General features: G+C 40.5%; 1 protein-coding gene across 2 annotated transcripts; it reads right to left on the bottom strand.

Annotated features, from left to right (window-relative positions):
* Positions 1-242: 242 nt before the first annotated feature.
* On the bottom strand, positions 243-22,037 carry abcc2 (ATP-binding cassette, sub-family C (CFTR/MRP), member 2). 2 transcript variants are annotated; one of them, XM_070916610.1, is made up of 32 exons: positions 21,993-22,037; positions 20,091-20,267; positions 19,429-19,575; positions 19,190-19,330; positions 18,917-19,039; positions 18,704-18,759; positions 18,363-18,618; positions 17,998-18,182; positions 16,874-17,051; positions 16,317-16,571; positions 14,914-14,979; positions 14,462-14,599; positions 13,985-14,131; positions 13,817-13,901; positions 13,609-13,675; positions 13,356-13,482; positions 12,624-12,800; positions 10,689-10,856; positions 10,224-10,391; positions 9,468-9,610; positions 9,250-9,352; positions 8,934-9,153; positions 6,332-6,486; positions 5,693-5,848; positions 5,281-5,480; positions 5,036-5,162; positions 4,794-4,895; positions 4,231-4,374; positions 2,998-3,156; positions 2,740-2,906; positions 1,801-1,995; positions 243-558 (listed from the first exon to the last, which is right to left on the bottom strand). In XM_070916610.1, the coding sequence occupies exons 1-32, from the start codon at positions 22,035-22,037 to the stop codon at positions 429-431; spliced, it is 4,707 nt and encodes a 1,568-aa protein (XP_070772711.1). In that variant the 3' UTR covers positions 243-428. The 2 variants fall into 2 exon arrangements, with proteins under 2 accessions (XP_070772711.1, XP_070772710.1); XM_070916609.1 differs by having other exon boundaries at positions 9,468-9,603; positions 10,208-10,391.
* Positions 22,038-23,749: the final 1,712 nt, after the last annotated feature.

The following is a 23,749-nucleotide window of genomic DNA, read 5'->3' on the forward strand; positions in this document are numbered from 1 at the left end:
TCCCTTTCCAGTGGAGAGTTGGATGACATGGTTGATACAACTCTCATATCTGTACTTTGAAGATGAAGGAGAGTGGTATCAGTCTTCTCATCTAACTCTCTGCCATAAAGCAAATAAGTGTATTTATCAAAATGTCGAACTGTTCCTTTTAAGACCCAGTTAAGCCAATGTTCAATATGACGAAGAGGTTTAAGTTTTAGTTTAAACAACTGAGGTAGTTCTCTTTATTAAAAGCAATTAAGCAGTATTTAAGAATATTTATTGTTCCCATATAATAATGATAAATGATTTACATACAGAATATGATTTCTTTATATTGTTTCCTATAAATGCAAATGTTACAATATTTCTTTGTATCAAGGCACATTCTCACTTCTTAAATCAAACAACAAAAAGCAATTTATGGAATCAAAAGTAAAAGAGCAAAGTCAGAGAGCTGTGACGTCTTCCCATGTTATCCCAGCATCCTTTACCATGGCATAGAAATGGCCTTGTTTTTCAAGCAGGTTGCTCGGCGAATCAAATTCCACTATTTTACCAGCATCAAGCACCATTACCCTGTGGAGGAGGAACACAGTCAGAAATAGTAATCCGCTGAGTGGTGTACACGTCGTTACTGTCTGGCAGAGGAAGATCTGACCAAGATGAACTTCCTGCTTAAATGTGAAGGAGATGGATATGCACACTTTTGAGCCGTCCATTTGAACAAGTCAGTTCAGAGTAGAAACAAACAAAAGGAAGGGTCCCGGGGAGAGTATGCTTTTTACTATCTTTATTTACTATAGTCCGATTTAGGTGTGAATTTTTTTCCATATGTGTCAGGCCCTGCGTCAGACTGGTGAACTACCACAGCTTTTTCCCTGCCTTTTTCCAAATGCATGCTGGGATAAGCTCCAGTCCCCCTGTAACCATGAAAATGAAATAAGCAGCTACAGAGAATGGATGGATGGATGGATGCTTTGATGGAAAAATGGATGGATGGGACATTTTTTTCTAAATGCCCGATTTGTGACAGTAACTATTGCTGAAGTGCCAATCGTCAAACAGGGTTCCCCTCAGTTTAAAGTCAGCTCCGGCCTGTTGAGCAACCTGTTGTTCACTTTCATAATGTAATTTCTTATTCTCAATTAAGACAAAAACATAAAGATAAGTGGAAGGTCCTTGCTCACAAAAAAGGAAAATATGTATTAATGTGCAGGTGGTTTTGTGGCATGAGGGAGAGCACAAAGCTCTAAAGGGTAGATATAGAATACAATGAATAAATGTATACATCCTTCTCCTACACTGTCTCTCACCCCTAAAATCCTAGTCTGTAGTGCTGCTTGCACATCCAGGCGAAGCCAATGGAGACTTTGAAGTCTCACAGATCTTTTCATGTCTGATTTCCAGTGCAGATGTGCAATACAGAGGCTGACTTAGACCTCAGGCTTTCGTCTCAACACAGGATGCACCCTAACAGCTGGAACACCTGGCCCATGAAACCCAATACGACCCTCTTAAATGCTGTATGTGTTGTTTTTGTCATTTTAATACTGTCAGAGGGATAACATGGTATTTTCCATTTGCTTTACAATATTCGTCATTTTGTGTACTTTGGCAATAAATAAATTCAAATTGGAAGGAATTACCCCATGTGAAAACACTGTGTAAAAAATGCATAGTGGTGTGGATCGAGTTTTAAAGGCCACTTGTGGGTTCCACACCATGCACAAAACAAAACAAGAGTGGAAGAAGAAAGAAATTTGCCATTGACAGGAGTGACACGAGACCCCTCATCAAAACATTGTGAAGGACACTCACCTGGAGCTGTCCATGATGCTGTGCAGGCGGTGGGCGATGGTGAGGACAGTGCAGTGTGAAAACTCTTTGCGTATGGTATTCTGAATCAGGTTATCTGTCTCCAGGTCAACAGCTGCTGTGGCCTCGTCAAGGATTAAGATACGAGACTTCCTCAGCAGTGCTCGGGCCAGACACAGCAGCTGCCTCTGCCCAACACTGGGAAGAGAGCGATCAAAGGAGCACACTGAGATGGAAATAAACCACAAATGGACATTCATACTCATTCATACTTGAGTACTTTACACCGGAGATGTGTGGGTAGCGTGGATTGTCACTCCATTAGGCTTCGACTGTGCAACACACTTACCACAAGCTTAATGAGATGGCAATTACCTAAGTATCACCACACTGACAGGTACTAATTATGGTTTTAATCTTTCTTGATGTGTATGCTCAGGTAGGTTTTGCACTTGACCAATTTAACAGGAGCATAATTGAAAGTAATTAGAGGTGTGGCAGATGGAACAACAAGAACAACAAATATGTCTTGTAATGAGCAACAAAGCAGAGTGAAACCTCTCTATTTGATTACTATGCTAAAATTACATCAGATTAGATTAGATTAGACTTAAATTGATTCCTGTATCTGTAAGGGGCAAAGAGTAATTACAGAAGCAGTGAACACTAAATACAGTAGAAAAACAATTGAAGGAATAGAGGGGATTAGAGAGGATATTCACAATGTATTTAGGATGAATTGCAGAAGATTTACACATTATTAGACGTGTTTAGGTTACAAATCAACATTTACAGCAACTCATCAACTCTGCATCAAGTACAATATGTTCTGTGCCATTTACCGTGCACTCAGAGATAGAAATAGTTTTCAGAAATTCTCATTTGCTGTGTCTTTAATCTTTTTTTTAATGTGGAAGAGTAACATTTATTTTTATGGCCCACCTGAGGTTCTCTCCCCCCTCTGAGACTTCATGTTGTAATCTTTCCTGCAGCCCTGCTACATAGTCCTTCAGATGGGAGAGCTCCAATACTCTCCAGATGTCCTCATCACTGAATCTGTCAAATGGATCCAGATTCATCCTCAGGGTCCCAGAGAACAACACTGGATCCTGCACCCGCAGGGTTGAATACGTTAGTGTGCCTTTTAAAACTGAATTCTGTGTGTGCAGTAGTGTTAAGTGTGTATGTTTATGTGTGTACCTGTGGTATGATTGTGAGCCTGTTTCGGAGGTCATGCAGGCCTATTTTGGAAATATCTATATCATCAATGAGGATACGACCTTCAGCAGCTTCAATAATTCGAAACAGGCAGTTGGTCAGGCTTGATTTCCCAGCTCCTGTGCGGCCCACTATACCTATCTGGATGCAGTGAGAGAGAGCACATAAAATAATAATGGCTGGCACATCTTTTCATATAGGTTTTATAACCTACAGTCACTGACCATCTATTTCTAGAAGTAAACAGAGTGTGCTTGTACTCTACAAAAACAGACATTTTGAAGCTTTTATATTCTTTCTGCAGCCTATACTGAGTTTGTGAAAGTTTTCAAACCAGCTCCCAAAAAAGTGTTTCAAACTGAGATGAATTTTATGTTTACAGAAACAGCAGCAGTGTATCTAACTGTAGCGTGCAGACTCCCTTTTAAAGCATGTTCATCAGTTCAAGACATGCCAGTCAAAAAAACAATGTACAAGACAAAACGCTTCTGAGGGATTAGTATTATATAGGGGTTGTAGTCATCTCTGCTTTGTTGCAGGCACTTCCATAATATAAGGGGCTATGTATTGTACCTTCCTATGTTGTTATCTGTGCATGCCTTGTGCCTGTGTGCATGCTGCATATAGTGAAACCCTGACTGATGAGAGATTCAAGATTCACCAACAGAATCCATGTAAAAATAACCACTTCAGTAAAAAAAGAAAAAGCAGCTGAAATCCAAGTAGAGTAGACAAAACATCAATATTGCCTTGCAAAGATGAAAGGAATAAAATGAGATTGGACATATGTAGTTCATTTTCTTTTACACAGTTTTGGTTTTGGGTTTCTTCATCGTAAAGAAGATGCATGTATAAACTGCCCTTCGGAGTTTGTATGTCAGTGCTAAAACTGACTTCTAAGGTACAAGGTGGCCACTGTTTAAAATCCTTTTATATCTAATTCTAATTATGTCAAACCTGTTTCATGTACAGTATGTGTACAGTAAGTGACTGCAAAATATAAATAGCAACCACATGACTAAACAGAAGTTTTTCTATTATTTCATTTCTATTGTTCTTTTGACATATTTGTCATAGCTGCATACTGGAACAATTCTATTGATTTGGGGATTATCTATTCAGCAGTCCAATTAAGATTCACACTTTGATGCATCCCACAGGCTTGTTATTCACACATGCACACACTGACAGCTATACAGACACATACACACAGACCTTCTCAGTGCTGTCGATGTCACAGGTGATTCCATGCAGCACCAGGTCTAATCCAGGTCTGTAACGAACCTTGTAGTTTTCAAACTGTAGTCTTCCTGCCTTGGGCCACTTCTCTGGAGGCCGGGTGTCAGTTACCCACTTAGCCTGTAGGAATGAAGACACACAGTGTAGATGAGAAATGGTGGAGCAGTTGTGAAGGTAAGCCATGATACATCCGTCCATTCCTGATCCAAGCTATGAAAGCCTCTATTTGTATGAGAGGATAATATGGACACATTCAAAGTCAAGGAAAACACATTCAACAAGAAAATGATGATGACACCATCTGAAGAAACCTTTTAAAAGTCCTTTATCCAGTCAATGAGTTCTTTTATTCAAAAAATTAAAGGAATCAAAGGAAAAATAATGTGACAAGCCCTTAAACCTTAGCAACGTAAGTGCAAATGTGATTCAATGAAATGGTGGGAATTGAGACAGTTGTCTGATCTTTGTAACAGGTGCAAATGAGTTCATGTTCACTGAGTGGTTTCTGAAGGTAGAGAAAAGCTCTCAATTCAACATACCTCGTTCTCAACCTCGCTGTATTCACTCACTCTTTCTACAGCTACGATATTGGTCTCCAGCTCTGAGGTCATCCTCACCAGCCAGTTGAGGGTCTGGGTTACCTGCAAAGTCCCAATAGGAGGGAGGAATGTGTTTCATTGTTAGCATTATTATACCTTATCAGCACCACCAGAATCCTCCTCATTACCACTGTAATTATTATTGTCATTAACATTAGCGTGTGAGTGTATCAGTCACTGACATTAAGGGAGTAGGATATAGACAGGCCAACCAGGCCGCTGTCCAGAGTCTTTCTGGAAATGACAGCTAACAGAGCAGCGAAAAACACCACCATGTTTCCAAGTAACTCCAGACGGATGGCCAGCCATCTGCAGAGTAATCAAACACACAAATATAAGCCATCATTTGTGAACACACTGAAAATCTCATCAAAGAAATAATGTGGGTTTGATGATGATTTGTGTTTGCGAATGCACTGTTTCTGACCTGTTTGACACAATCCACGGATAGATGCTCTTGAGATTTTCATCCATAGTTATTTCGTTGTGTTTAAGAAACCTTTCTTGATGGCCGTAGGCTCTTATCACTGACAGACCAGACACAGTCTCACTAAAGTGTGAGTATATAGGAGAGCGAGACACTGAGTCCAGCCGACGCAGCTGTCTCGAAGTTGCTACATAGAAGCGCTAGGTGTAGAGAGAGAAATCAACAGAAAACAGTGGAGGGTTTAATTGGATTCTCCTTACAATAGGAATAAACCTTACTCTCTAAAATCTTTCCTGTTTGCATTCCTTTCTTTGTTAGTTTTCAAGAAATAAATATTTTCTTCTTCAACCTCTTATAAGTACTTTACACCAGGCAGTCCATGTTTCTTCTTGTTCTATTTTGGTAAGCTTACCTGTACAAAGTAGTAGACCAGGGCAAGAGGAATGATGATGACTGTGAAGAAAGGAGTGGCCAGACAGATGACAAACAGCGTCCCCACTACGCCCAGCAGACACAGGAGCCAGGAGCGGAAGGACTGTGGAATGGCTTCGTCCACTGTGAAAATGTCCTTTAGAACCAGTGATGGAAAAGTTAATCTTAAATAAAAGTAATTTACAACAGCACTTTCACCCAGAACAGATTGAAACCATCCAATCTCAGTGGATTCCTCTATTCTTCATTAACACCTGTGGAAATGACATGCTTCCTGGTGGACGAGGACATATTTGAGTACACCTGGGGGCTGCTGAGAGGGCTTCAAAATTGCGTTTTATGGCAGGTGTCCTCAATGTTTGTCTTTTTCCATCAAAAGCCGTGGAATCCTCTACATGGTAATAAATGCAGGCAGAACTGACAAAGCCATATTGTTTGAGTTGGGAAATTGCTCCACAGTCCAGCGTTCTAATATATCTTGGCATCCAACCCAGAAGACTCAATGCAGACTTATTCAAGTTGCCTCTCTCAGAGAGCAAGAACAAAAGAAAGCAAAAAAGAAAGAGTAAAATGAGGGGAAATTATGAAAAAATATGAAATGGTAAAAGATAGATCTTACCTTTGCAAAGCGGTTGACAACCCTTCCAATGGGTGTGGTGTCAAAGAACACCATGGGAACTCGCAGCATGTTGTTAAGCAGCCTTGAATGCAGTATGCGAGATGCAGCGACCGAAGCATTGGCCAGGAGCAGCGTACCGAGGAACACAAAGAGGCCTGCCATAAATGGAGATTTTCTTTAAATATATAACTACACCTTCACACAGTGAAATCCATTTTGCACAAAAGCATGAGTAATGTTAGTGAAAAGAACTAAACTTAAGATCAACTGTGCTTTTGTTGCCACCATTAATGGTCAGGAAAGTCCTAAAAATATACAGTATCTATGCCTTCATTACTTTCAGGCCTGATTGCACACAGTTTTTTTCTCATCTTATAATGAAATTAATAGACCTGGGCTTCTCCACAACTGCCCTCCTCAGGGCCCCCTCCTCTACTACAACTCTCTACATCCTGGAGAGGGTCGTTAATCGGCTGTTCAAGGGGCAGAACCCCCGCAAGGAATCTTTAACACTTTACTGTAGTCATGCCAGGTGCCAGTCCTCTTCAAGTCCACCACCATCATCCCCATCCACAAAAAACAAGGACCAATGGACTTTATGATTACAGCTCTCCCAGCTCTAGATGGATCACCGACTTCCTGTCTGACAGGAGGCAGCACGTGAGGTTGGGGAAACATGTCTCTGACTCCCGTACCATCAGCATCGATTCCCTTCAAGGCTGCATCCTTTCTCCTCTACTCTTCTCCCTGTACAACAACAGCTGCCCCTCCAGTCATCAGTCCGTCAAGCTCCTGAAGTTCTCGGATGACACCACCCTCATTGGACTCATTTGTGCATATTTTGCTCATCCCTGCACAAAACTGTACAGCTCTTTCATTTAAATGTTTTCGATATTGTTTATAATATTTTTTCACATTTTATTGTATTTTATATTCATGTTTCTTGATTTGCAGTACTTGTTTTATCTTTCTTTATATGTTCTGCTTACTATGTTGATTGTTATACACCAATATACCAAGGCAAATTCCTTGATTGGGAAAACCTACTTAAATAAACTTGATTCTGATTCTGATTTTGATTCTGGGGTTCAGGTAAAATTCTGAGCTGATTAGCAATAGTGGTTCCATCATCAATATCCAAAAGAGGTACTGAATAAACTTGAGCAACTCTATGGAGAGGACTTCATGAACTACAGACAATCCTCAGTGTGGGAAGACGAGATATGTCATCAGAACTTTTCTGTTTCAGGAGATTGCGATCAGTGTTTGCTTACAAGCTGCACCTTTATGACAACAGACCACTAAGAAATACTTAATGACTGTCCAGCAAAAAGCAGCAGTAAAAAGAAATGATACACCCAACACATCCTTTGTGCAAACATGGCCGGTGTACCTCCTCTAAGATTTGTTCTCGTCATTGCAATGTTAAGAGGCCAACTTTCTGTCAATCAGAAATCTTTTTTAGTATCACAATACAGGTGATGAATCCCTTTTCTTTCTGTCTGGTGACAAAAAAGTAATTTAATTGATGGTTACTAACAGTCATTCATATTTTTATTCCCTCATCTGACAAGAGGATGGATAAAACCAAACCACAAATGCAGGCAAGCACAAGGCTGTCCTATTCAGGAACAAAACCCGTTGGACCTTCAATACAGCTGCTGATTCTTTGTCCAGTCTTTTGCAATATTGTTATCTGATGAATCGACTCAGCAACAACAGAAACAAAGACAACGCACCTGACACAAAATAAAAATTGATATAGTCTGCATGGTCTCCAAATGTATACTTGCACAAGTCTATTATCTGTCCTGAATTTGAAATAGCAGTTGGAATGACCTTGGCACAGAAATTGGTGCTCAAATCACAATGAAACAGACAGTCGTTATTATTCCTTTCGGTATGAAAATCATTGACGAATCAATCATAACTTCAACATGAACCTAGCATCTTAGGGAAAAATCAGCACAAATAAGGAAGCTCACGACTAGTGACAAGCCTCAAAAATGACTAAAGTAGCAGTCGACAGTTTGAGAGATTTTAGCTAACATGACAGCAGCACTTCCTCAGTTCAAGCTAGAGATTCAGTGCTATCATCTGTTCACATTAATAATGTTCAAATTAATATAAAAACCTGCACTTCTACAAAACACACAGTTGTGAGCATGAAAGCAGGGCCTAAGCAAATGCTTTTTTCTTTCAAAGCAACTAGATTGAAGGAATAGTTCCACATTTTGGGTAATACGCTTATTTGCTTTATTTGACGAGAAGATTTATACCACTCTCAATGTGTGTGTGTTGAGTACATGGCATATGCTAAGCTAATAACCTCCTGGCTCTAGCTCTATAGTTAAGGCAAAAAAATGAATAAAGTTATTTTCCCAAAATGTCAGACTAATCTTTTAATACAATATGTTAGACGTATAGAAGCTCAATGTGCAGGTATTGTAAAACAACTGGACCATAAATGAATAAGGAGAGACAGACTGTCACTAAGTCACTAAGAGAAATAAAATTCACTTCAGCTTTGAAGCTAACTGACATGAATTTGAAAATATCTGCCAAATAAAAAAGACTGTAGTAAGTTTAACTGTTCAGTTACCCTGAGCCACTCCCAGAACTCCAAACACTCCCACCCTGGTGTCCCTCTTCCAGTTCGGGTATGTCCTGTTGTAGTACTCCACTGCATCATTGGTCCACTCACTCAGCCACAGGTTCTGACCGATGAAAGCAATGTTCTGCATGAAGTACATCAGGAAGACCATGACAGTACATCCCCAGCCCATGGCACGCATGTACTGGAGGTACACTGAGAACTTCACCTGGATATAAGAGAGAAAAAAAGGGCTCAGGAAAAATCTTGTGTCATTTGTGTTGTTGGATAAAAAGTATATAGGCAGACCAGGAACTCAGATTACCTGTCCTGTTTCCATAGTTTCCTTCTCTATTAGTCTCTGGCCTTTCTTTAATTCACCGACATCTTCTGACTTTCTCATGGAACTATTTTTTCTTAGTCTGACACTAGAAAACAGGATGAAAAGGTGCTTAGTGGGAGAATAAAATAATATGAAGAACTTTCTCTCACACACACACATGTTTCTCTATTTTGTCACCCACTACTTCACTGTGTTCTAACCTGCTGTTGCGCTGGCTGCGGCGGATACTGCTTTCTCTCTTCAGAGTAACAGAAACTGTGTCCTCCAAAGGAGAGTCCGGTTGGGTGTCCTCTCTTTCAGGGATGAGCTCTATGTCTGCAGTGTCCTGGCAACGATCTGAATGAATATGGTCACATATTACACATGGTGTCTTACAAATCTGTCGACACATTACACTCTTTTTAAATACATTGTCCTTGGGGATATTGAGAAGTAACATAACAAGACACGTGTCTTCTATATAGTCTATATGTCTTCTATATCAATCTATGTATCTACAGGTAAATAATCAGAATCAGAATCAGAATCAGAAACTGTTTATTGCCAAGTAACATACATTACAAGGAATTTGCTGTGGTCCGAAGGTGCTATTGTTTTGAAAACAAATAAGTAGAATATAAAAAGTAAAATAAGAATAAGAATAAAAATAAGATAAGATAAGATAAATAACAACAGTGCAGTGACCAGAATAAAGTAAAGTGTCCAGTAGGGGGTGGGTGCGTTAATGTAACGCAGGGGGGACAGGGGTGATGTACGTTAATATAACGTATAACTAGTGTTTGTGTTCGGGGGGGGGTCAATGTAATGCCATCCTCTATATAGTTCACAATCACATAGTAATCCAAATGCAGACGTCAGCCACAGTTGGGTGTGCCACAAAAGTGCTGGTTCCAGCTTCCATCCATAATGCAGTGAGAGAGAAAAGATGAGATTAAATTACCTGACTGTGAATGGGTTTGATTACTTTGCTCTTTGGCGTACGTGTCTAGAAACTCAGAAAAGGCTCCTCTGCTGGCATGAAGGCTGTTGTAGGATCCAACTTCAGAAACCACTCCGTCCACCAAGACTACTATTTCATCTACATATGGCAGGAAGCTTACTCCATGAGTCACCAGGATACGAGTCTGTACAGACAAAGACACACAAGGCCTCAGCTGTTAAATCATAATTCACTTTGGGCAGTAAAAAATGATAGTACATACTGTACTATATGTATGCCATCAGGTCTCTGGAATTACTGTCACATTTTTATTATTCTATCTGTTTTCATGCGTATTTTTGGTTAAAGAAATCATATCCTGAACTGCCTGCTACCAATATATTTAACACGTTACTGTGAATTATACCATATTCAAACAGTAGTTATTTTGAAGTGAACCATTTAATACTGATGGATGCGTTAATGTAGGCTCAGCACAAACCCTGTCTTTGAGCAGTCCATTGGGTCCAATCACTTTATCAAAGAGATGCTTTCCTACATGAGAGTCCACAGCAGACAAGGGGTCATCTAACAGATAAATATCAGCCTGACTGTAAGCTGCCCGAGCCAAGCTCACGCGTTGCTTCTGACCCCCGGAGAGGTTGATGCCCTGAGGACAGAGGAGAGGAGAAAAGCGGCACAAGACAGTATTAGGTCTAAAGGATCATACCGAGCCTCTCTTAAATCCAAGGAGCTACATCTGTGTTAATCAATATTTTCTTATTATTTGTCTCTGAGGTTTCTTTTTCAGACAATATGTCTCAGATGTTGTATATTCCCACCAGTACCAGAACTACATTTCTAAGCAACAGTAACACAACCTTGAGAAAGAAAGAAATAATAATACATAAATAATAAAACCAGACATGATGTTCTTTGTCATGGATTTGTGAGAAAGTTCTAAGTCTTTGCTAACTGGTTTTATATTAAAAAGAAAATATAAAACACAACAGTAGGAAAAACAATGTAATGTGAAGTGAACCTGATTTAGAGTGAATGGGTTTAACCCTCCTGTTGTCCTCGGGTCAAAATGACCCGCCACTGTGTTAAAAACCAAAAAAAATCCCCTAAACAATATTTTTTCAACTTGAAATTTTATGACTTTTCCTAGATTGGCCCCAACAGTAGAAAAAGTGAAATGTTGCTTTTATTCACATTTCCATGTAAGCTGTACAAAAAAAGGTACAAAGGTGGTCTTCGGGTCAAAATGACCCGTGAGCCAAATAGAGTTGAAATCAAGGTCACAGAGTTATTTACACACCACAGAATGTTACAATGTTTTAGTTGTGTCTCAGATCAATCAGTAGCAGAAGTAAACAAGACAAGACAGGTGGACAGCAGATTTTTTCAGATGTCCAACAAGACAACTCTGATTCAGAAGAGGAAGTGGAGGATGTATCAGAAGAAGAAGATGGGGAGGAATACAACCCAGAGCATGATGAATCATCTTCAGAAGAAGAAGAAAACCCTGAAGCTGAAAGAGAGACTTTCCTTTCAAAAAATGGCAAAATAACATGGTCCTCGGCAGCATATGACCAACACGGCAGGCATGCAGAACAAAACGTCATAAAGATGACCCCAGGACCCACAAGGTATGCCGTTTCTCATGCCCATGACATTGTCTCTACATTCTACCTGTTTATCACACCAGCAATAGAAAAAATAATCCTGGAGATGACAAATCTGGAGGGTTTTCGCAAATATGGAGACAGCTGGAAAAAGATGGATGAGACTGACCTGCAGGCCTACTTAGGGCTGCTAATCTTAGCAGGTGTATACAGGTCCCGAGGTGAGGCTGCAGCTAGTCTATGGGATGCAGAGAGTGGAAGGCCAATTTTCCGAGCCACAATGCCACTCAAACTCTTTCACACCTACTCAAGACTGCTACGATTTGATGACCGTGAGTCAAGACCAGCAAACTATAGAAATACAAGTGAAGAGGGAAAACTCAGGTATTCACACATTTTGTGGTGAATGACAAGTTGTTTCTTCAAGCAAGATAAAATTTGGTGTTTAAAATTCAATTAAGCTGCTTATATTGGGGGTTTAGTGAAGACGGGTCATTTTGACCCGGAGGACACGGGGTGTACACAGAATATGAGGACAACAGGAGGGTTAAGGATGCAAAAATAGTGGCAGTCAAGGACGATTTGACCAATAACTCTAACATAGGTATTGTCTTTGAAAATAAGGGGCATTACTTGCCACTGGTCTCTGTGCGCTTTGGGGTCAACTGAGACAAATGTTCAATTATAACTGTGTTTGTATTCTCATTGAACGTCCACAATGTGTTCACACAGGGTGAGACATACACAGCAACAAAACTCACATGACTAGCCTATCTAAATCCTTGAACCCTCAACTTCTTGAATCTTACTTTCTCTCCAATCTCAGTGAGGTCACCCCCAGGTAGCAGCTCCAGGTCAGGGGCCAGGGCACAGGACTGTATCACCTCCTGGAACCTCCTTTCCTCATGCCGAGAGCCAAACAGGATATTATCCCTCAGAGTGGCATTTTGGATCCAGGCTTGCTGTGGCACATAGGCAAGGGAACCCTGCACACAAAGACGAGTCAGGTACAGAGTACATTGTACACACAATTTTTATAGAAAAGGTTAGAAAGACTGCATTGTTCAACAGTTTGAAAAACGCAAAATGCTCCAGCAGCCCTCACTTTTGGCTTTCCTCAGGGAGTAAAAAGGTCCCTGTTCAATATGGATCAACCGGTTCTTTGAGCACCTTCGTACTATAGGCTTCCATACTGTACATAGCAGTCTCTATGATTGTGTGTTGCATGTTTCAGGCTTTATTGTATTTTAATCCTTGATGACTGTAACTACTGCTGTGCAGTTATTCTGTATCTTTGATCATCAAATAACTTCCATCATTCAAACATTCAAGACCGTGGCTGATTTTCTACGTATTGTCAGCCTAACAGACAAACACAAATGATAACATGCTGAAGAATACTACCTTTAAATGATAGTAAAAAATAGTTTGAACTGAATAATTTTAATTAACACTTAACAGGATGTCGTGCACATTATATGTCCTTGGCTAAACACACATATTATTGTTAGACAGATATGAATACAGAAATAAGGTGTCACCTGAATGTTGACAAAGCCTTTGGTGTTGTGCATCTCTCCCAGGAGGGCTGACACGAGAGAGGACTTTCCTGAGCCCACAGCTCCCACGACTGCTACCAGCCGACCTGGCTTAATATCCAAGGACACACTGGCAAACACACACAGAATGTACCTGTTCAATATTGTAAAATACAGTAGGGACAAATACAATGTTTTGCAGCACTACGTCGAAATATTCAAAGGTGTAATTTTGTGTTTGACACAACAAACATACTTTTTAAGCAGAGGCTCAGCTTCTCTTTCCCAAGCAAAGGAACCATCACATATGGTAACAGCAGAGTCTAACAGATGAGAACAGACGCACAGAGAAATGAAAACAGATAGACAGAGGGGACAGATGTACTGTACATGTACCAACAAACTGGTGAAAAAGCTTCACTGCTCAGCCGAGGAACAGGTGTAAATGCTGATGGTAAACGTACTGAAACTGGGGTCATGGCGCACAACGTCACTTTCAAGGTCGTCACCTCCCAGAAACTTCTCCAGGCGCTTCCTAGACACTGTTGTCTGAGAGTCAAAGGTGCCCGGTTAGTGGGATTTTAGTATAGGTTTGGTATGTGTACACGTACAGTGTGCTGTCGTTCCCTTACTTGCACAATGGCAGCGATGAGCATGGGCAGCATGGCCAGGGGAAATCGGAGGATGTTGAAAAGAGAGATGGAAGTGAAAGCTTTCTCAGCAGTCAACACGTTGTCTGAGCTCACCCCTACAAACACTGCAAATGTGGCCAGAGAAACCTGTGAAAAGACAGCGTGAGGAAAAAAAGATCCTTGACCTGCTGCTTCTCATCTTTTTGCAAGGCTCTTTCACAGGACTTGCAATCAATGTGTGAAACACATGCACATCTGTATTTGTCCACTTTCTCTTAATTCATTTAACAAGAGTACAATGTTTTGAGCCCAGGTTGGCTCTTCATCTGGTACAGAGGCATCAAGTTAACTTAAGTGTGTGTCATTGAATAAATAGTCAAGGCCCTCCTGGCTACAACCACAGAATAGAACAGGGTACTATGTGCTCTATATCTGATTGAGTCTGGCTTGGAGATATGCTTCCTTCACAGGACTCACCAGAGCCGGAGCACAGCTGAAGATGAAGGTGGAGACAGACGTCAGGTAGGCAAACTTCCTCATGACCTTCAGTTCTTGCCCCCGAATGCCTTCCACCTGCACCTGGAAGGATGGCTCCCATGCATACAGCTTCAGAATCTGGTGGGAGGAGAAAGAAACGAAGAAGGGGCGAGGGAGTAGAAAAGGGAGTGGGGAAACAAAGGGACAGCATTGATGCCTTTTATGTAGTCAATGCAAATAAACCACAGGTATTGGATGTAGTATAATAGAAGGCACTGCATAATTAATATCAGCTTTTTCATCTTTCATCTGAGGAGGGCCTCACTTAGAGTCCCTGACCTCCACCGATCCGCCTGAACTATTTTACACAGAAAAAGGAGCAGGGAAATTACACCAATAATGATTGGTGGTGGGCTTTTAATTCTATTAATTCATTCAATAAGGCTGCTCACCTTGATCCCATTGAGTATTTCATTCATGATTTTCAGCCTCTTGTCTTTGAACTTCATGTTCTCTATCTGAAAAGAGATCATGTAAATCAGCAGGGACATGTAGCTCACTGTCAATCTCATATTCAACAGATAAAACAGAAAACATCTGATACTATCATGCAGCCAGGAAGAGAGGTTATTTGTAGCATTAAGTGTCCTTTAAATCGAGTATTCTTGAAGCTTCTTAAAACTGCCTTATATTTCTTTAAAAACAATCATTTGATTCAAGGAAGAATACTGTCTGCTAAGAAAGTCGATTTTAGCACTTGTACTGTACTTGTATGCTGACTTTATGATATACAGATGGCAAAATGTGCACAACTAAAGAACTGTGGACCCACGAATATATTAATTTAACAGAAGATTTAAAGTGGGTTTTGATAGAATTGATAAAATACCAGGAAAGCATAACAGGAAGCACAAGAGTTATAAACATATGTACCGTATGAAAACTTTACTTTACTCCATGTATTTAGTTTATCAACATGTGTATATTTGGTCTAATGTAATCCAAAAAAGGCATACAGATCGTGACAGCACCAGATGTTATAAAACCATTTGCAAGAGATGTTTGCTTCATTATTTTCTTTTGCTGTCTACACAAAAGGCTATGGTCTCTATGCTTCTGCCTGTTTCTTGCATTTCTGTTTCATTATAATTGGAATGCATAACCTTGTTGTCCATGTAAATGGAGTGTGGTTTAATCACTGCATGTTTTATTTTCCTTTTTGTTACCAGTGCTCAAAGACCTGAGTCATAGCTTTTGGAGAAGACAAACTAAGTTTTTAAAACAGTGACCAGGTGGTTGTTTGGCTAAAAGCAGAGATGAAAGATGTAGACCACGAAATTGGTTGTTCAATAAATTTTCATTTTGAACTTTCAAAACTTCCAATAAATTTTGGTCTTGCTTGAGCACACACACAGGGAATAAAGTTGACAAAATTGTTTTTATTTCTGTGGTTTCAGTCATTTTCTGTGCTATTTAAATAATCAGTAAAATAACGAGTAAAGTAAAGAGCTAAAAAAGCTTCACTCTCCCTGCTTAGTCTAAATATTGCAGAGCCTTTCAGCACAAGTCCACTGGAATCATGGAAACTGTTAAGAGCTCATTATAGACGGCCAAGTGAAAACTGTTAACTGAATAAATGTTAACAGGGATTGCCTGGAAACTGTCAGTTGGAGGTGTAAGAAAAGCCTCCCACATAAAAGCGTAACATTAACGTGACGTAAAAATGTGTGTAAATAATATTCAATTTTTTATAGTGTTTTTATTTTTGCTTCTATTCTATTATCATTAATATATACAATGCACACTACTCTAAAGCTGCAACAAATATCCTGTATGTGTGTGCATTTCTGCTGACCTGGATTTTTCTGGCCTTGTTGGCTAGCAGTCCATTGATCGGCACCATTAGCACCATGACTGCCAGTCCTGCCAACACAGAAGGTCCTAGCTCCAGCCAGAGGAAAGCAATGGACAGGATGATCTGCAGAGGGCAGGACCACAGCAGGTGGATGAAGTTGGTCACATCGTTGAAGCGCTGGGCATCTGCTGACATAAGGTTCACTATTTCCCCAACCGTTGACTCTTTACGAGCCTCATTAGACACCACCAATGCCTTGGAAAAGGGAAGAAGAAGGGATTATAGGGAGAGAGGGAGATGGGAAGGAAGGAAGAGAAGGACAGTTTGGTGGGAGTTGCATTGGTTTTAAATGAGACAAGATAAGACAACAAAAAAACTAATGATTTTAAACTTCATGCTCTTGTAAATGAGCGCAGCAGCAGGGGGCTATCGATCAGATACCTGAAAGGAAAAGTGAACTCTCTGACAGTGCCGGCAATCCTGCCAGACGTTTGAAAACATCACACTGTCTGAAGTAAAGTAAGAACATTTCATTGTGATGTCACTCATGTTTTTACCTTTTTGTACACAGCAGTCATGATAGCAGTGCGAACCTTCATCCCCAGCACAAAGCAACGCTGGAAGTACTGCTGCAGTAACAGAGACTGCAGGATGGCCACCACAAGCAGCAGCACTGCATACAGATACCCTTCCCAGGTATACTTGGACGTGTCCTGAGTGAAGGAGATCATCAATCTATGAAAATAAAAAAGTTAGTTAAGGGGCCGATCTACACTTGCAATTATGATATTTCCAGAATCTAATGGCAGTTATTCAACTTTCAGTCATGTAACATGTACTTTTCTTCTTTCTCCACGATTTCCCCTCCCCTGTCAGAAGCCTGGTGTGATGTATAAGCTAACCGATGAGAAATTAATAGCTAAGATAAAAGGGTTAAAACATTCACGAGGCCAGAAAAAGGGGAACTCCACTGATTTCACACATCAAAGTGTGTTTACAGGTTTTGGGAAGTACTACTTCATATGTGAAAAAGTTGTATGAAGGCTCCAGCGGGAACTAAATTGCCTCAAGTGATGTCACTTGTTGGTTGAGGCTGAAGAAAAAAGAAATACATCAGGAGATGTGGAGGAGCCCACTTCTCATCTATGCTTGAGGTTAGCTGCTTGGGGCTACATTACCCGCTACTAGCATAACACACCAGAAAAAAGACAATATCTCTGTTACTGGTGCACAGATTTTGATCATTTTAAAAACAAACCCAACAAGGTCAGAAGTGGAATACTAAACAGAAGGTATAACAATTAATTAAATCTTGAGCTCCATGTTGAATGCTCAATTCGTGTACTGAGTTTCCTATGGCCGTCTCTGCTCTGCCACCAGTTCAACAAGCTATTGTATATAATTGTGAATTTATTGACCCTGAGTTAATGATTGCAGTGTACAAACAGCAGTAAAACATTAACAATAAACTTTGTTGAAAGCAAAGCAGAGTTATTTAGCAGGGTCAGGGTTTGTGTCTGTATGTTGTTTATAAGGAACAATGAAACAATTTTAAATCACAATCAAATAGAAAATTGTAAACACACATTCATCTGCATGGCCAATTAGCTGCTTACAAGACAACCGCTCAGTAAACATATCTTGGTGCCTGAGAGACGGATACATTTAAAATTTGACTCACTTTAGGAGTTGAGGACTGGCAAAAGCTAGCAGGTCCTGCAGAAGTTTGAAAAAGGCAGATTCAATCAGAAGCTTTTTGAAGGTCTTATAAATAGTGGTAATGAGCCATGAATTGGGATAGTCATCTTCCTCCTTTTTGTCCTTCTTCTCCTTCTTCCTTTCGTCTCCTTTCTTTCCCTTTTCCTCCTAAAGAAAAATATTGTTTGAACATTTCCTTTGAGTGCATATTGACAGGATCTATTCAAGAACAATACATGTGGGGCACCAAACAGAGAATCAATAGCACTGCTAAAAGTGAAATTCATTTGGAGTGCAAGAGAATGTACTGTACATGTGTGTCAAGTGTTTTTCTCTGCACACTCTCACCATCATGAGCACATCCTTACTGACGCCTTTCCCCAGACCGCTGGAGAGGCCATTTTGCAAGCCCTCTGCCTGGGCTTTGTCTCTGTTCTCATCCCGTTTTTTCTTCAACTTGTTTTGGAACTGGACCCGAGCTGCAGCCAACTCCGACTGCATGAAATACAGGAAGCGCTTGTTGATGTAAGCAGTGCTATCTGACTCCGCCAGCTCCCACATGTCCTCCTGAACCAGGGCTTGCTTGTACCCCTTCACCATCATACTGGAGAGACAAGGAGAAGTTGGAAGTTGTGGCGAACATGTGTGGGAGTTTGCTAGGACTCTTACTGTGGCAACTTTTAATTTACCTGTTAAACCAGTTGAAAGTGATTCTGCTAAAAAATGGTGCACCTGCCTCGGGATTCTGTGGATAAAAACAATAAAAGACGCATAGATGGATTATGTTCACAGCAGGCTGAGGTGATGAAGGTTCAGTGTATTACATTTGTTACATTATTATGAATTTCACATTATCAAAACAAAAAGGTAACAAAAATGCCTCCATCTGGTTGCTGAGGTACCTTTTTTACATGCTCCTTGGCTTCTAGAGGGATATCAGCCACAGCAGAGAGAATAAGTGCAACCAATTCCAGCCCAAAGGAAATGTAAAAGAGGCAGAAACGAGGGACATCACTGATCTCTCCCTGATGGTCAAAGGCGAGTATAAGAAAGATGTTTAAAGGTGAGGTATATGCAACAGTGAATGGTGCATGTGATTGCATTCTGTCTGAGTTATGATTCCAGTTTTCTTCAAAGCTTAATGCCTTGCTCCCAACTTGATTAATGGCTCATACCAGCTTGAGTGCCTCTCGTAGGAGGGTCTGGAAAGGGAAGATGTCACACAGAACAAGGAGGAACCAGAAGACGAAGAGAGTGGCAGAGTCTACTGCTCCTTCCCTCCGCCTCACTCCTTCCTGGCACAACAGCAGAAGGATCTAACAAAGATGATATGTCAGAACATGAAGAAAAACATGTCATCTTTCCATGTTGAGCACCAGAGCAAATAAATTAATATAAAACCTGCTATATTTACCCATGTGACAGCGTACAGGACAGGGTTTGCGTAGTATACACCAGGATTTTTCACTGTTGAAGGTGGGTCTTTGCTTGGACCATAATCCTCTCCTAAAGTGACTGCCAGGGCGGCTATGGCCGTCAGGAACAACAGTGACACCACAAGCTGACAAATAAATCACAGGTTGCTTATTGTTACTTCACTTGGATGTTTGAGCTTCACTGTGCCGAATGACATGTGCACTTTGACACTAGAAGGCTGTTTTCACATTCATCTGCTGAAGGGGGAAAGTTTAACATGCAAGATGATTTTGTGACATTACAACTAGTTTAAGAGGCCGTCATGATCAAATAGGCAACTTACATGAGGCCGTCATGATCAAATAGGCAACTTACAAGTGTGATATGGAAACTTGAAACACCTCAGTGCAGGTGTAGGAGACATCTTGTGTCTGGTAGTTAAATTAAAAAAAAAAAACCTACATAATTGAACTTTAAAGAAAAAAACATGTCTGGTTCAATAAAAACAATCCAAATTAGCATACTTGGACAGGAAATTGAATAATAGTATCAGGGGGGACTGCTGGTGTTACTGTAATCAAAGTCAGCTTCGTCTTCTTCCCTCTCAGTATCACATTATGACTGGAACAGTGTGTTTCCTTTCCTTGCTGTGTGCATTACCTGTTTGCAGAGGTAGAGCTTGGACAGATGTTTCGTGTTCACTTGTGTCTTCCTGCAGAGAGACACCAGGTGCCGCGGGGCGCAGAGCCACAGGAACCCCAGGGGGATCCAGACCAGCACCGTCTGCTCTACACATACTGGGAGGTCAGGGTCTTCTCTATTCAGATATGAAGCATTCTGGGGTGCACACACAAACACACAGAATATATCACACAAGGACAACCTGTCACTGAATGACAGAGTCCTACAAAAGGGCTGTCCTCCTAATCTCAAAGAAAGGCAAACACACTCCCATCTGTGTACCCCTGGAGCTCACTCTATATTAACCCGTAGGGACACACACACCACAGTTCCCTGATTAGAAATGTAATTAACAGTGACTCACATGTGATTAAACTTTAAGTCCCTGCTTACTGCTGTGTGTGTGTAGCAGCATGTGCAATGTGCACTTCTGGAGAGGAGAGCAAAGTTATATTAATTAGCGTTTCAAGCACCTGAAGTTAATGCCATTTGCTGTGTGAGCAACTTGTTATTAGGAAGAGCCTGGATCCATTTCACAGTCTACACTCTTAATACAAGCCCCAGGAGGAAATGTATAGGGTTTAGCAGTACAGTCAGATGTGTATGTGTTTATGTTTTCTGGACTGCATGTGCTGGTGTTTATTAGCGTGAAGGTATTTTACTTTGTGCGATTATATAGATGCTTCTTCTTCAAATGTCTTTTGTCTGACTTAAACTGCAAAACCCCAAGATATTCTGTTTGGTAATGAAAAATGAAAAGCACAAATTCCTCCCATATGAGAAGCTGACACGGGAGAATGTGTAGCATTTTTCGCTCGAAAGATTATTTTTCAACTGTCCATTTCAGCTCGAACAACTGATCGCTTTGCCTTGAAAGTTTTTCAAGAAACTGTCTTGCCTCTGCGTCAATCATTAGGATGCAGAGATAAAGCTCATAAAGATGTGCTGCAGTTGTCAGGCATGCTGAGTCATGTGTTACTCGAGAGTCAGAGTCACATGTTGACTGAGCTCACTGTGTACAGGGGTGAAAACATATAAAATGCTCTCAGATAAAAGTTCAATATAAAACATTGTTTGAACATTTTTCATAGATTTCTTAGTTGTATTTTCTTCTATAAAGCTACAGCATGTCCTTCTTATTTGTCGAACACAGTGGCACCCACAGCCCTGTCAACTGAACCCTTGCACCCCTTCATCGATTCCCACCTATCATAGTATAACACTATTGATTATATAAAAGTGGATATTGTTACAATAGTTTTTTCATACAATTCAAGTGTCAATATTTAGGTTGGTTTGGTCAAGGTCAACCTTTTATCCATTAACTATTTCAACTGTTTATCCATTACTTTGAACTATTTCAATCATTTATCCATTACTTTTAACTATTGAACACCATTTATCCATTACTTTTAACGAACTATTTATCAAAATTAGTTGAGCCACTTTGCAGTCTTTCCACACACCGGCTGGCAACTGCAGAAGTAGCTACTACCCCCTGGAATACAAGTACGAGTTGGGAATCACTGGTCAAACACATACTGAAGGGATTGACACAGTAACGTGAAGCCTGTACAAAATATCACAATCAAATATAGAGGTCCTGTAATACTACAACCTTTGTGAAGAAGCTTATAATATTCAGTGTTTTAAAATTTGTGTCAGTGAGGTTTATCATTGCTATTTTGTGGTAACATAATTAAAAAAACTGAAAAAACTTAAATCAACATGTTGCTGTATAAGTTGTGGATCACATGTATATGTGTCACAAGTTATTCAGTGTTTTCATCTCGATAGTGTAAAAAGTGTTGGAGGCCACAAGAAAGCCATTCCCCCGCTGCGTCTCCCTTCAGCTACATTAACCCTGGCTGTTGAACTCACCCAGAAGACGGACCCACAGTACTCCTCCAGAGCTGCAGCACACATGTCCACACTGATGGCCTCAGTCGCCCTAGAAGACTAGACAACCAGGCGCCTCTCACCCTCTGCTTCACTACTGGTCAACTCAAAGGCTCCTAGTCTCTTCCCTGTCCAAACACCAGAGACAATTGCAGGACGTGACTCTTAGGGACTTCAAACCATGAGGCTTTTAAGCAGAAACCAAACCTGGCCACCTCCTTGTACAGAGAAAAGATGTGGATGAGGTATACTGGATTAATATAAAAAGAAGATGGGTTAATGCTTAACATGAGTCTTGATTTCTTTCTTTTTAGGCAGAAGGGTTGTCCTCCACCGTCGCAGTCCTCTGTGACTCGTTTGATGTCTGCAGGAAGCACACACACATGCAGTCCTCTTGATGTGTAAATGGGAAAACTCCGCAACTGTTGCATTGCAGCAGTCCACCGACAGCGCTCACGTGTGTCTAAAGTTCAACATTTCAGGCAGATGCCTGCATGTAAGAGAAAACAAGAGAGAGATATCAGTATTCCTCTGCTGCTTTTCCTCATGTTAGGGGGACAGCCCACCAAAACAGGGAATGTGTTTAGGGAAGGGGAGGGAGTGGGCTCATTATACCCTGTTTCCTGTTGTGTTTCCACTTCTCTGCATGCCGTCACTCTCTTTGGACCCATTTTCGGAACTCAAGTAACATCAGATTAGTTTCTGGCAGTCAAGCTTTCAATTGAGGTTGTTGAAGCTGCTGCAGTGTTGTTTGAATAAACATTTGTCAAAAATGACTGTTCACTGGTGGGAATTTTTGGAGAGGAAAGGACTGCTTGGCTTTTTTCCTCTTTGATCGTTTCTTGTTGTAATCAGTGTGGATCTGGACTCCACAACCAAAATACATGCGGTACACAAGAGATTCAAGCCAAAGAGAGCCTGTGTTATCTAGAAATTAAGACAAAGGGTAAGGTCATTCTAAGCTGGAGCAACCAGGCATTATAGTACGTGACCAAAAACAAACCTTTTGTACCACTGTGCAAAAGCACTGGGTTGTCTTTATGTGCCATGTTGATGTTGGGCTACTTTTTTTTTTTTTAAAAGACTACTCCAGAGGTAAATTGCTACCAGACATGGGTTAAACACAAACCACAGAAACAAAGAGGACTGCTGCTGGTGTGTATGTGTGAGTCTGTTTGCATGGAAAGAAAGAGAGGAACACTTGATGTAAAAATGTATCAACAGCATTTGTCTCCCCATCGAGAAGGTTAGTTGTAAACACAGCCGCATCTTTTCAGCTTTATATTATGGCCAAATGTCAATTTCTAGCAAACAAAAACAGATCTGGTGAATAACCTTGTAAACAAGATTATCCTAGGCAGTGTAAATGAGCAAACATTGTGAAAAAACGTGTTTTAATTGACTCAGCATGACCCAAGAAGACTTGTGTATTAAAGTAATTAATTTACATTGCTGCAAATACAGCCATTATTAATATTTAAGAATGTGTCTTCCACTGTGCTGATCCTAAAACAGATTATTCTGTTCTGTACTGACTGTGTAATGGTTAACCACCACTTAGTCTTAACCTGACTGACTCATTGTGCGTATAGCCCAGCCATGTGACACGTGACGATGAGCACAACCCATTTGTACAATAACTATCTGATTTATATCATTATCTGGCGAGCATGATGTTCTATTTAATGATGTTGCATTTAAAAGAGAATAAAACCATTTAATGAAACTGGTTTTCAACA

The sequence above is a fragment of the Enoplosus armatus genome, chromosome 12, assembly GCF_043641665.1.
Source record: "Enoplosus armatus isolate fEnoArm2 chromosome 12, fEnoArm2.hap1, whole genome shotgun sequence".
NCBI classification, from domain to species: Eukaryota; Metazoa; Chordata; class Actinopteri; order Centrarchiformes; family Enoplosidae; genus Enoplosus; species Enoplosus armatus.